Genomic DNA, 15,007 nt, shown 5'->3' with positions numbered 1-15,007 from the left:
CCTTTATTTTTTTTCATGGACCAAACCAGTTATATTTCACGAAAAATGTATTGAAATATGGGCTATATTAGGAGAATTATGCTATGAAAATATATTAAGTATGAAAAACTGTAGTATTGTGGATAACAGTAGATACTTCATACTGATCTGAAAGTACCATTCATTTAAGAACTTAAGTTGACATAGTTTACATAGCCTGTTTTTCTGTTATACTTTAAAAAGAAAAAAAAATAGCATATGAAATCTGTAGTACTCATTTAACTTCTTTTACAGAGACTGCTATGGGAACATCAGTTAATGCACAAAATGGAGGCGAGGCTGAATATGTTGCAGCTGTCAAAAGGTGAGTTAAGACAAGAAAATATCTGACATGCCAGTCTTTGAAAAGTAATCATTATTCCATTCATTTACAGGACACTATTTCATTTCAGGAACTGTAATGCTAGAACCTAATATCTTTCCTGCGCCATTTTAAAATACCATTATTACAAAGACCTTTTCTCGAATGCACCAGATTCTGATGAAATGAGTTATATGTGCAATAGAAACCTCACCAGCAGACTTTATGTTATGCATATATCCTGCAGAAAATGACATACACAATGCCTGATTAAAAGTATCTGGACATCTGGCTGAAAATGACTTACACGTTCGTGGCCCCCTCCATTGATAATGCTGGAATTCAATATGGTTTTGGCCCACCCGTAGCCTTGATGACAGCTTCCACTCTCGTAAGCATACGTTCAATCAGGCGCTGGAAAGTTTCTTGGGGAATGGCAGCTCATTCTTCACTGAGCGCTGCACAGAGGAGAGGTAAAGATGTCGGTCGGTGAGGCCTGGCACGAAGTTGGCGTTGAAAAACATCCCAAAAGTGTTCTATAAGATTTAGGTCAGGACTCTGTGCAGGCCAGTCCATTACAGGGATGTTATTGTCGTGTAACCACTGCGCCACAGGCCGCGTATTATGAACAGGTGCTCAATTGTGTTGAAAGTGTAATCACCATCCCTGAATTGCTCTTCAACAGTAGAAAGCAAGAAGGTGCTTAAAACATCAATGTGAGTTTGCCTGTGCTGTGATAGTGCCACGCAAAACAACAAGGGATGCAACCCCTCCATGAAAAACACGACCACACCATAACACCACCGCCTCCAAATTTTACTGTTGGCACTACACACGCTGGCAGACGACGTTCACAGGGCATTTGCAATACCCACACCCTCCTATCGGATCGCCACATTGTGTACCGTGATTCGTCACTCCACTCAACGTTTTTCCATTGTTCAATCGTCCAATGTTTACGCTCCTTACACCAAGTGAGGTGTCGTTTGTCATTTATGGCCGTGATGTGTGGCTTATGATCAGCCGCTCAACCATGAAATCCAAGTTTTCCCACCTCCCGCCTAACTGTCGTAGTAGTTGCAGTGGATCCTGATGAAGTTTGGAATTTCTGTGTACTGGTTTAGATAGATGTCTACCTGTTACACATTACGACGCTCTTCAACTGTCGGCGGTCTCTGTCAGTCAACAGACGAGGTCGACCTGTACACTTTTGTGCTGTACGTGTCCCTTATCGTTTCCACTTCACTATCACATCGGAAACTGTGGACCTAGGGATGTTTAGGAGTGTGGAAATCACGTGACACCCTATCACCTGACCATGTTCGGAGTCTGTGAGTCCCATGGAGCGCCGCATTGTGCTCTCTCACGATGTCTAATGACTACTGAGATCACTGGAGATCAATGATATGGAGTTCCTGGGAGTAGGTGGCATCACAATGCACCTAATATGAAAAACGTATGTTTTTAGGGGTGTCTGGATACTTTTGACCACATAGTTAACAGAAAAGGACAAACAGTGACTTCTGAGCCACATGTGATTGAAGTACCTACTGTAAGATTAATAGCATATCCTATCTAATCTCTCCAGATGTGATGGGAACCCAACACAACTCTCTGTTTGCCAAACGTTAAAAAATTATAAAATATATGCTCTGCAGACGCTTGTCTTTATTTTCCTTCCGTCTTTGAGAAAGCATAACATATCTCAGCAACATTTAACGTCTGTTCAAGCCCTGTCTGAACTTATCTTATTCAATGTATGATTTTATAAAGATTCCCTTCATAGACGTTTCCTTATGGTTTTCTTATTCCTCCATTTTTGAAGGTTAATTATGATCATCTAAAGTTGTGATAATAGGAAGTTCTCAGATCGGTATACATCTATAAAGTAACAGAATTTACAAAATACTATGTACTGAGTGCTTGCTGAATACAGGGATACGTTGTGAGATCTTTGGAACAGAATGTATAATGAATAACTTGGTTAAGTAAAAATATGTGTGATATGTATAAAGATCATCAATCTTCTACCACAGGCAGTGGATCTATGCTCTGTGAGTGTGATATAATATGAATAAATGAAGTCAACTCTTGTAGGTTATGAGGCTACGCTATTGTTTTCTTCTTCTTATTTTTCATCTCAACATTTTGGTACTACTTCTGGGATCTTCTTCAGGAGGATGATCTTTGCATTACAAGAATGTTCAGTCTTTTGAAGAAATCTGATCATCTGGACTGTAATGTTGAGTCAAAGACGAAAAAGACAAGCAAAATTATGTGGCCCAAAACTTAAAAAAATTATTTATTCATAATGGCCACAAAGGCATGTAGGCAGCTGTTTTTTTGACGGAGTACCTCAAAAAAGTGTTGTCTGGACCTAGGTTGAAGGTTTTTCAGAATGTAACATGGAAGAGATTGCTGTGAAATTTGTGATACTTATACTGCGCCTTTCCAGGAGAGCCTCTGTTAATACCGAGATGTAGTATGCTTATCTGGTTGAAGTCGTCAGCCACATCTTGACATTGATCTAGGAAAATTATTAAACCTAATCAATTGGGCCATCTTATCTAGCAGTTCCTGCATTTAATTCATAGGGTGGGGATAGGTGACACTGTTGATAGGTCCAAGTCATCATCATCATCATCATCAACATCAACAACTCAAATATCACAGTACATTACACACACACTCGTCACTTTCACCAATGGTAAACGGTTAAATTTATGATATTTGACATTCTAGTAAGCAGAAAGGGTTGTAATCATCAGAAACATAAATAAATAAGCATTCTTCTCCCACTAATTACAGTTAAATGTGTGGTAGAGGACGCTGAAGAGACCATGTGTGAAGCATCTACGAACTATTGTTAAGTGCATGGCCAGCTGTACATCCCACATCCCATTGTACCAATTATTAGCGGTTTTTCCCATTCCATTCACGTATGGACCATGGGAAAAATGATTGTTTAAATGCGTCTGTGCATGCTGTAATCAATCTAATCTCGTCTTCAGGATTCCTATGTGCCGGCCGCGGTGGCCGTGCGGTTCTAAGCGCTGCAGTCCGGAACCGCGGGACTGCTACGTTCGCAGGTTCGAATCCTGCCTCGGGCATGGATGTGTGTGATGTCCTTAGGTTAGTTAGGTTTAAGTAGTTCTAAGTTCTAGGGGAATGATGACCTACGATGTTAAGTCCCATAGTGCTCAGAGCCATTTGAACCATTTTTTTGATTCCTATGTGAGTGAGACACAGGGGTAACATTATATTCCTAGAGTCGTCATTTAAAGCCGGTTCTTGAAACTTTGTATGTAAGCTGTCGTGGAATAGTTTACATCTCTCTTCAAGAGTCTTACAGTTCAGTTCTTTCAACGTCTCTGTGACACTCCCCGTGGGTCAAACAAACCTGTCACTATTTGTGTTGCCCTTCTCTGTACACGTGTCGTATTCCTGTTAGTTTTATTTGGTATGGGTCCCACCCATTTGAGCAAAATTCTAGGGTGGCTCGCTCGAGTGAGGTTTTAGCAGTCTCTTTTGTACACTGATTGCATTTTCGTAATATTTTACCAACAAATAAAGTCTGTCATCTACTTCACCCACAACTGAGCCTATGTGATCTATCCGTTTCAAGCCCCTATGAAGTATTACACCCACATATTTGTATGAGTTTTCCGACTCTAGCTGTGATTCACTGATTTTATAGTCATACGATACAACGATTTTTGGTCTTGTGAAGCTCACAGTTTTACATTTCTGAACATTTAAAGACAGTTGCCAATTATTGCACAATTAAATATTGTCAAGATCTGACTGAATATTTGCACAGCTTCTTTCCGACTGTACTTTCTTGTAGATGTCTGCATCATCTACAAAAAGTCTGAGGTTACTGTTAATATTACCTGAAAGGTCATTATTATACAACATGAACAGCAAGGAACCCATCACACGTCTCTGGGGTACCGATACTCCCTAAGTTACTAGTACGTCTGTCAATGATTCTGTATCCAAGATAACTCTCTGCTTTCTCCTTACCAAAAAATCCTTAGCCAAGTCACAGATTGCACTTGTTACCACATACGATCGTACTTTTGATAATAAAGCATGACACCTGTTATAATTCTGCAGAGTAATTTATTTAATTATTTTCTATATAAATCTCTTTTTCAGTACATATATTGTACACAGGATATTGGGCAGAAAAACTTTTTAGCTATTGGTTTTACAAAAATATAACATACATGATACAAATTTTTATAAAAAAATGGATCTATACAGTTAATAATTTTAAATTTTATTAAATACTGTATATTTTTAACTTATTTCTACAATTATTGACATGAGTTACATTTTTTCTTGCATAGGAGCACAGAATGATCAATCACATCAAAAGCTGCGTTTAAGATAAGGTATATCAGATTGAAAGTGGCTGTTTCAGTTGATCACTGTGATCTGAGGCCACGCTGACACCCAGAAAGAATATTATTCTTGTTGAAGAATGTAGTCATTTGTGAAAGGAACACTTTTTCAGTAATTTTTGAAAACTCTGACAGTAGTGACACAGGCATATAGTTACCCATACATTGCTGATCACCTTTTTTATGTACTGGTATTAATTTTGCCATTTTCAATTGCTGTGGGAAGACACCGTATGATGAACTGCATACGTATAATGAAGGAGAGAGTACGTGTCTTGCTGTTATTTTTATAATATAACTGGAATATCATCAATACCAGATGATTAATTACTCTTCAGTGAATTAATGGTATTTAGGAGTCCTGTTGAGTCTATTGGGCTGAGTAACATTAATATATTATTTATTTCAACAAATGAAAGCCCTTTCAATGTTGTATTAGCTGGGTTACCAAATTTTTCCTTCACTAATTTTCCAGCAACAGTTGCACAATAAGAATTGAAGTTGTTTGCAAGTGACCTAGGATCAGTGACATTCTTGCCATCATGCAATATCACAATATTTTTGTAAGTTGTCTTCTTCTCCATTGATCCTGAACAGCTTTCCACATGGACTCAGTTTTATTGGATGACTTCAAAATATGTTTGTCATTTTCCAAAATTTTTGCATCTCTTATGTATTTTTTGAAATAATTAAGAAAATTTGGACTGCTGTCAGAAAAAGTTCCTGATGGCTTTTACAAGATACTGTAATGTCTGATATAATCCAGTTTTTTTAAATCTGTCTGTGCTTCTGGAAATCACTTTCCTTTTGTGGAAAAGCTATGTCAAAGTTATGCTTCAAAACGTTAAACAATTTCCATTTTTTCATTGGTAACAGAGGTATCATATACTTCTGTCCAAGATTGTTCGCTGATACTGGAAGTCATAATCTGCCCTCTCCTTACTACTTTCGTATATTGTCCCCATTAAACAAAGTCCAGTCTAAGTAATTAATAAACTAAGTCTTGTATGAAGATTTGAGAGGAGCATAGATTACAATAAACTTTCTAGCTAACTTGGCTTGTCATGTTGAGATGGTTCCAGTTCTTCTTCTTTAGGGATCTGATTCTTGAAGGTGAAAATCTCATATCAGGTCCTCATGGTTGGTTTGAACTAAATAAATCTAAAGATCGTTGTTGCAGCATTATTTTGTACGTAAATATGTTTTCTCACATTTTATTATATCATACAGTACTTTGATTTTTCACATTAACAAAGCCGAAACTACATTGCTTGCACATAAATGCAAAAATACGTCTGATCACATCAGAAACAAGCTTACGACTCCCACAGTTATACCACATTTTTATTTTATTTTATTTTTGTTTGTTTCCTAAGGAACCTGAGAGGTATATGAGGTATACACCATCATGTTGTCATGTTGTTAAACTGCATCGTCAGGATTCGCTTGCAAATTACGTGTAAATTGATGATTAATGTTTCGTTTTAGGAGTAGAAAACGGCTAGTGAATGGCAGACGAGAATATCTTATGAGAAAAGACCCTGGTTACCTTTATCACAATGCTAAGTTTTGTTCGCTACATGTCGAACAAAACCAGTTCATGAATGCAGGCATAATAAACTCGTGTGGAGTGCAGTTAATCACATTGTTTGACATTCCAAATACGTCACCTCAACTGACGATGAAGAGGAGACAGCCACAAACGTTCGACAATCCGTCTAAAGGTGTAAAACACTCCTATGGCACAAAAGCAGCCAGTTCAACTCTTCACGTATCAGTGCCAGATTCATTAGAATCGTCAACACAGACCTGCTTTGACGATGAAGTGGTAAAATTAAGTGTAGATATTCATGTTTAGAAGAAGTGCCTGTAGTATCAGAATGTGCAGATCGCTATACTAAGTGCAAAACTGTTATGGGACAAGGAAAATGCCCAGAATTTGAAGTACAGACAGCAACAGAATCTATATCAGGAGGGTCAAGTGAAGATTGACAAACAAATTTTGAAGATTATGGGATCCCAATATTTAAAAAAAAAGATGTGCTTGGGTTGTTGTTAAACCAGATTAGCATGCCATCTGTAAGATGGAAAGACATAACTAAACTGCTTGCTCTAAATTTATTATATTACAGCACTCAGGCATACATGTTTTGTCAGAATGTTTTATGTTTCCATCAGTGTGTACATTACAGAGGTATGTAGAAGGCACAAGAATGAAATGTGAGATAAGTGACAATTTGTTCCACCTTTTAAAGGAGAAGGTACGGTACAGCATTTCTCCAATACCGATAAACTAGTGCATATGTCACTGGATGAAAAGTCTCTAATGCCAAATTTAACGTATGACAGCATTTCTAACAGAGTTATTGGCTTTGAGGACTTGGGTTTACACTCACAGTATATTTCTCCCACTATTTGGCAGTTGCTTGTCCACTTAGAATAATATAAAGATGAAGGTCTAACTTGCGGCAACAGGCGACAATGACTAAAACACAGTAGGCGACAAATGGGTTGTAGATCCCTTTTGCATGTAGAGGTACATGTCTGTGCTGCTTATGTGGGAATCTATGAATCTATGTGTTTATATTCCGTTGATATCAACGTGGTAAGCTGCAGTTCTATCCCAACGCCACAAGTGTTTCTTCGCGAATGTATTGTAACTTGCCACTGGATTCATGAGTTTTATCCCTACTTCCGCTCATTTTAGAATCATTTTTAGAAACATCTATGTCTTCTGATATTACACAAACTCCTGGAGGCAAAAAAATAATTCAAATATTTCATAAATCACGTAGGAAAGGGACGCAAAACAAACACTACGCTTACGACGCATCTGAAGTTCTCCTTTCTCGACGCGTGGAGCGCTAGTGTCGCTCCAGCTGTCAAACGGTAACAACTTTTGCATCAGTAAGTGTCGCGACTGTTATGTTAGACTGTGCCCACACTCAGCGGGAATAACAATATTCCAAAGGGTTTACAATTTTTCTTAACAAATGGGTTTCTACTAGTTTCGATTATTATTTCTTAAATGAATCCAGAAATAGTAAAAAGTATAAAATTGCGTAATTAATAATAGAAATTTTAAGTGTGCCAGTAATTCGTAATTTTAAATGTTTCTAAAAAAGACAATTTTAACTATAGGCCCTATATTCAAAACTAGTACTTATCGATTATAACATCGAAACTAAAATATTTTAAAAGTAATTCTTTTTCATAAATTTTAGCATGAAATATAACGTACTGTGTACAAAATTATATGCTGTAGTATATCGAGAGGTTGTAACAATGGAAAATTGTACTGAAATGCAGGAGGGTCTGCAACGAATTGACGCTTGGTGCAGGGAATGACAATTGAATCTCAATGTAGACAAGTGTAATGTGCAGCGAATACATAGAAAGAAAGATCCTTTATCATTTAGCTACAATATAGCAGGCCAGCAACTGGAAGCAGTTAATTCCATAAATTATCTGGGAGTACGCATTAGGAGTGATTTAAAATAGAATGACCATATAAAATTAATCGTCGGTAAAGCTGATGCCAGACTGAGATTCATTGGAAGAGTCCTAAGGAAATGTAGTCCGAAAACAAAGGAAATAGGTTACAGTACACTTGTTCGCCCACTGCTTGAATACTGCTCACCAGTGTGGATCCGTACCAGATAGGGTTGATAGAAGAGATAAAGAAGATCCAACGGAGAGCAGCGCGCTTCGTTACAGGATCATTTAGTAATCCCGAAAGTGTTACGGAGATGATAGATAAACTCCAGTGGCAGACTCTGCGAGAGAGACGCTTAGTAGCTCAGTACGGGCTTTTGTTGAAGTTTCGAGAACATATCTTCACCGAGGGGTTAAGTAGTATATTGCTCCCTCCTACGTATATCTCGAGAAGAGACCATGAGGACAAAATGAGAGAGATTAGAGCCCACACAGAGGCATACCGACAATCTTATCTTTCTTGCCACGATCAGTATGAGACTGGACTAGAAGGGAGAACCGATAGGGGTACTCAAGGTACCCCGCGCCACACACCGTCAGGTGGCTTGCGGAGTATATATGTAGATGTAGATGTAGAAAATTTTAAAGAAAAGCAGCTGAGATAATACTGACCTGTTCAAAATTCGAAAAATAATATTGGTATCGAAAACTACTGTTGAGGAAAAGTAATGCTAGAGGAAGAATACCCATTGCAAAGTGTTCAGCATTGTTCTGACTATAACTCCTTTTATGATTAATATTTTTTACATTGGTCGAAATGTGATTTACAGATATGGTTAGTAATTGCGAAAAGTTGGTCACTATAGGCGGTATCAAAGTATTCTGATGTACACTTGTACATTTTGACACATACCTGATCCAGGAGAGTGACATTAGTTTTTGTTACATGTGTTGGAAAGCTAACACTCAGACATAGATTGTAAGCTTTTATAATATTTAAGATCTTCCCCTGTAAAAGCTATGGCTCAGAAAATCAGTATTAAAAACTCCACACACTACCACTGTTTTTCCAGTTGTCTTGAGTTTACCTAATGCAAGGTCAAATTTTTGGGAAAAAATCACTTATTTTGCTAACAGAGATCTATACACACACAAAATAACGTTTTTTTTTTTTTTTTTAGATATAACTCAACAGTTGAGATTTGAAAGTCTCTTTCACAATCTAGTTTGCATACATAGGCTACCATTAACTAGGGCTAATTTGTAGTGGATTTTAGTATTTTCCTCGTTTTCTGAAAAGCCTTAGTGCATTAAATAACTAAATGTAAGTAAATTTGATAGATTTGACCTTCCTCTTTTTTAATATGAAAGGCATTTTTTTCTGTAACCATTCCTTGCTAAGGGATCCCCCATTGATTTTGTCCCAGTTTTACCCCATCGGTTGGGGTAAGACTGGGAGAAGTTTTTTTCAAGCTAAAATCAATAAATAAAGATAACTATCCAAATGTTAGATTTGGTTTCAATAAAATTGACTGTAGGAAAAGCAGATGCCAGGCTGTGATTCACTGGAGAAATCTTACGGAAATACAAGGTGAATCATCTAAAACTTGCACCGCAAATACTGCGAAACTGGAAAGTGTTATTGAAGTGCAGTTTTCACAGAATGGATTGGTAATCGAGGGCTCCTATTGTTAGACAATAAAATGATTGTAGTAATAACACCTAGAAAGTGTATTTTTTGTGCAAACATACACTTTTTGACGGAACAATGCCTGTTGACATCAACAGATTAAAAGTAGGGTATATTAGAATGTCAAGATTCTAGTGCAAGACGTTCACGAGATATCGTATTCTAAAAAGTTTCCACAACGACACTTGTTTCTGCCATTACACCTTCGTTGTTGCTAGGTACGACGTTATTATGTTTGCTTACAGTGTGCTTGTGTGTTCCTTTAGGGCACTGTGACTTGATGGTCAGTCAGTGTGTGCCAGTCCAAACGATAGATCGTGAGCGGACGATGAATTCACCAACACACAATAAGTCGACCTGGTCATGGCGTACAAAATGTGTAGAAAGTATGGAGTTAGTTCTCCTACAGTGTGTGCGGCAAGATATCCCAAAAGATGTCAACAATCTCGGCAATTATTTATCAGCCTCTTCAACCAGTTACCTAGACAATGACACAGAAGGAAACAAGTGACGACAGAAGAGGGGGAAATTGATGTTCTTGCTGGTAGTGCAATTGATCGGCACCTTAGGTCCCTCGCAGTCGCACGAGGAAGTGGCATTAGTTAGGCAAGAGTCCAACACATTCTCCATCGACATAGATTCCATCCCTATCGCATCTCCCTCAATCAAGAGCTGCACGGAAAAGGTTATGAAAAACGTGTTTCTGCCATCATCAGTGGAGGGCGACGGGAAACCACCACTGGAATCACTTCCCTAGACGCTCATGCGGTGGACCAGCACCTGAAGTCAGTCCATCTGAGAGTTAAAAAAAAAAAAAAAAAAAAAAAAACGAAGAAGATCTCCAGGAATACTAATAAACTCTCCAATGAAAGATGCGTGACAATGCAAACAAGAAGCCTTCACAGACAGAAAAGAAAACACTGTTAAGGAGAAATATGGATGGTCTGCGTAAAGACCTATTTCCTAAGGTCAAGCTAAGTCACACGATAAAACAAAGAAAGGAAGGGCCATTCGTAAGAAGGTTCTTCAGTATGAAGAAAAGAGGATGCCGTGTGTCTTGTGTCTTAGATCTACATCTACATCTACATGGCTACTCTGCAATTCACACTTCAGTTCCTGGCAGAGGGTTCATAGGACCATTTTCATACTACTTCTCTACCATTCCACTCTCGAATGGCGCGTTAGAAAAAGGAACACTAAATCTTTCCGTTCGAGCTCTGATTTCTCTTATTTTATTGTGATGGTTATTTCTCCCTACGCCGGCCGCAGTGGCCATGCGGTTCTAGGCTCTACAGTCTGGAACCGCGCGACCGCTACGGTCGCAGGTTCGAATCCTGCCTCGGGCATGGATGTGTGTGATGTCCTTAGGTTAGTTAGGTTTAATTAGTTCTAAGTTCTAGGCGACCGATGACCTCAGAAGTTAAGTCGCATAGTGCTCAGAGCCATTTGAACCATTTCTCCCTACATAGGTGGGTGACAACAAAATATTTTAGTATTCGGAAGAGAAAGTTGGTGTTTGAAATTTCGTAAATAGATCTCGCCGCAAAGAAAACCGCGTTGTTTCAGTGACTGCCGCCCCAACTCGCGTATCATATCACTGACACTCTCACGCCTATTGCGCGATAACACGAAACGAGCTGCCCTTCTTTGCACTTTTTCGATGTCCTCCGTCAATCCCACCTGGCGAGGATCCCACACCTCGCAGTAATATTTCAGCAGAGGACGGACAAGCGTAATGTAGGCTGTCTCTTTAGTGTGTTTGTCGCATCTTCTAAGTGTTCTGCTAACAAAGCGCAGTCTTTGTTTCGCCTTCCCCACAATATTATCTATGTAGTCTTTCCTATTTACGTTGCTCGTAATTGTAATTCCTAGGTATTTAGTCGAACTGACAGCCCTTAACCATTTTCTCACAGCAATCCATGTGAGAAATGGATTCAGTGTACATGTTGTAAGCGGTGGGTACATCTGTGAGGTGTTCAGAATTACGTGACATCACGGTTTTGATGAATTCTGGAACTGCGAAGAGTCTGTCGGGTATTCGAACAAAAACTGATACATACGATATTGCAGTGCATGTGTTATTCTGATTACGATGTATAGTTCCTTTGGACATACCTGCATGACCAAAGGAACAGGCACTGCGGCCACTACAGTCGTTATGAAATACATTAAATGAATTCGCAATTGCGAATAAGGGCAACCATCAGCTGTAGAATGGAATGATAATAAAAATTTCTACCGGACCGGGACTCGAACTCGGATATCCAGCTTATCGCGAGCGGTCGCTTTAAGGAATAAAAAAAAGTTGGTAGGTGGCCCGGGATAGATTCCTGGGCAATGCATTTGTTTTTAACTTACTGTTCCGTTTCCTTGTACAAGAGTTAGAAAAATATAAAAGAACGAAATAAAAAAAGGTAAGGCGATAGCTCGCGTCAAGCGGTCCGTCACAAATTTTCATTGTCGTCATTCCATTCTACAGCTGATGGTTGTCCTTATTCTCAATTGGGTATTCATTTAATGTAAAACTGATACAAGTTTTGGGAATAATTTTCTGACAAACTGTTATTATAACAACGATAACACAGTTTATGATTGTAGCTTTATCATAAAACTTTATGAATTTGTATTAAAATAAACTGTATTTTAGTCTATATGGTTCAGTTAAATATCCAACGAAATGGTGACTTACGGGGCAACTTGCCCTAACTGCTGGGCCAACTTGCCTCATGGTTGGGTACGTTGGCCCAGATGGTATTACTTTACTAATTTTTTATGAATAGACGAGCGCTGAGAGGCCTGTAGTTGACGTACTAACTGCAGCGGTGGTTGGGGGGGGGGGGGGAGGGAGGGACTGTGAGATTTATAGGTGGGGAGGGCGAGGAGGGCGCAGACAGCTCAGAAGAAAGCAGAAACGTGCGGTGTCAAAAATTTTATATTCTTATTACAGTCAGCGAGTTCTTGACTTGCCGGCATCAGTTTTGCGTCGCGCGTCACAGAGTTCCTGCTGACCCAAAACATTTGTTAGTCTGCGCTCAGCGTTCTTAGCTCAGTATTACGCCTGCTGTGCTCTGTGGAAGTAAACTGTATTTTTATTGATTTTGTACGATGAGTAAAATTGTCGGCTAAAAGAAGATTTTGTAATGAAGAATATGTTAGTATGGGTTCACGTTTATTGAAAAAAACAATGTCCAACTGCCACAGCGTGTTGTGTATCATAACGTCATCAGTAACAACGTATGGCAGTCTGTGTGTCTGGAAGGTCATCTAACAACAGTTCACCCGGCGTTGGAAAATAAGCCAAAAGAATTTTTAGTTGGAAAATGAAATTCTTTAAATCGAATGAAACTGGACTCCACTGGGATCTCTCACCAGGAAAATGAGAAAGTTATTGTATTGTAATTTTTCCTCCTATCTACGTAATTCTGTAGCTCTCAATTCGTTCGAGCAATCAATCATTCATGATAGGAAACACAGTCATAGCTCAGTCACTCAAAATGATTCTGAAACTTTACTTGTTAGAATGAAATCAGGCGATGATTCTTCTTCTCTGCAGGCTCGTGCTTTGCGGCAGTCTGCTAATCTGTACAAATAAAATGCCTCGTAATTTTGGGAGCGTTGTATAATCAGTCGGGAAACCTCAGATCAAGCGGATATTTGGCTTTGATGAAGTTTAACCTTCCGAAGAAGTAATGGAGCTCTTGGATTATAAAATGTAGGTTCGTATCCAGTCTTTCGGAAGTCCCTTCTGATTAACAACTACGCAATATATCGATAAATATCATTAATTCTCAAATTTCAAATACACACCTTTTATTTGAAGGAGCCATCTATATATATTTCCTTTTAATCGTACAGTTCGTATCAGTTATCTTCTGTGATAAATCTCAATAATCAGATTACAGTTCTTCTAAACCAAGCTCAGGCTAATCGGCACGAAGAAAATCTCGGAAGCCACCTTTCTTTTTTTTCTAACAACCACCAGAGAGAGTACTACAAAGAATACTTATGCGCTCATGGCATAGCTATTGTATGAAACTATTTTGCGCGTGGATTCTGCGAGTATGAAGATAGAAAATTTGTAAACGTCATTTAAGGGTAGAATTGTATCAGAATAATTCATCGAATGTAAAGAGATATTACAGTATCATTATATGAAATCTCTCTCTTAATATATAAAAAAAAGCAAACCCCCATACTACTGGTGAAATGTTAATCAGATTTGTTTTTGGAGAAGATAGTCAGCAAAAAATGGACAAGATATCTCTGTCAAACAATAGAGTGCAACATAGGATCGAGGAAATAGTCCCGAATAGGAAAGACCAGGTAGTTAAAAGACTGAAAATGTTTTTATTTTTTGCGTTGGAATGTGTCGATCCTCTTGATGCAGCTCTACAATGTCGATTAATAGTATATTGCTGATTTATGACGAGAAGAAAATAATGGAAGAACTATTGTTCGCTATAAACATGAAAGCAACGTTAAAAGATTATGATGTATTTCCTGCCGTAAATGAATGTTTGTTTAACAATGATTTGTCTTGGGACAGACTTATGGCAATTTGTACTGACGGAGCACCAGCTACACTACTGGCCATTAAAATTGCTACTCCGCGAAGATGACGTGCTACAGACGCGAAATTTAACCGATAGAAATGAAGATGCTGTGATATGTAAATGATTATCTTTTCAGAGCATTCACACAAGGTTAGCGCCGGTGGCGAGACCCACAACGTGCTGACATGAGGAGAGTTTCCAACCGATTTCTCATATACAAACAGCAGTTGACTGGCGTTGCCTGGTGAAACGTTGTTGTGATGCCTCGTGTAAGGAGGAGAAACGCGTACCATCAGGTTTCCGACTTTGATGAAGGTCGGATTGTAGCCTATCGCGATTGCGGTTTGTCGTATCGCGACATTGCTGCTCGCGTTGGTCGAGATCCAATGACTGTTAGCAGAATATGGAATCGGTGGGTTCAGGAGGGTAATACGGAACGCCGTGCTAGATCCCAACGGCCTCGTATCACTAGCAGTCGAGACGACAGGTATCTTATCCGTATGGCAGTAACGGATCGTGCAGCCACGTCTCGATCCCCGAGTCAACAAATGGGGACGTTTGCAAGAGAACAACCATCTGC

At 38.9% G+C, this 15,007-nt stretch overlaps 1 protein-coding gene across 1 annotated transcript in view; it reads left to right on the top strand.

The window, feature by feature from the left end:
• Window positions 1–15,007, top strand: part of LOC126184708 (cytochrome P450 4c3-like) — a 151,890-nt gene that overhangs the window by 80,977 nt on the left and 55,906 nt on the right. The window contains exon 5 of the mRNA XM_049927228.1: window positions 274–343. Coding sequence (XP_049783185.1) covers window positions 274–343 — 70 coding nt within the window. The remainder of the gene's footprint in view (window positions 1–273; window positions 344–15,007) is intronic.

This window comes from Schistocerca cancellata, chromosome 4, assembly GCF_023864275.1.
Source record: "Schistocerca cancellata isolate TAMUIC-IGC-003103 chromosome 4, iqSchCanc2.1, whole genome shotgun sequence".
Taxonomy (NCBI): Eukaryota; Metazoa; Arthropoda; class Insecta; order Orthoptera; family Acrididae; genus Schistocerca; species Schistocerca cancellata.
The sequence above is the reverse complement of the archived record's forward strand: the minus strand, read 5'-3'. Positions and strand labels throughout refer to the sequence as shown.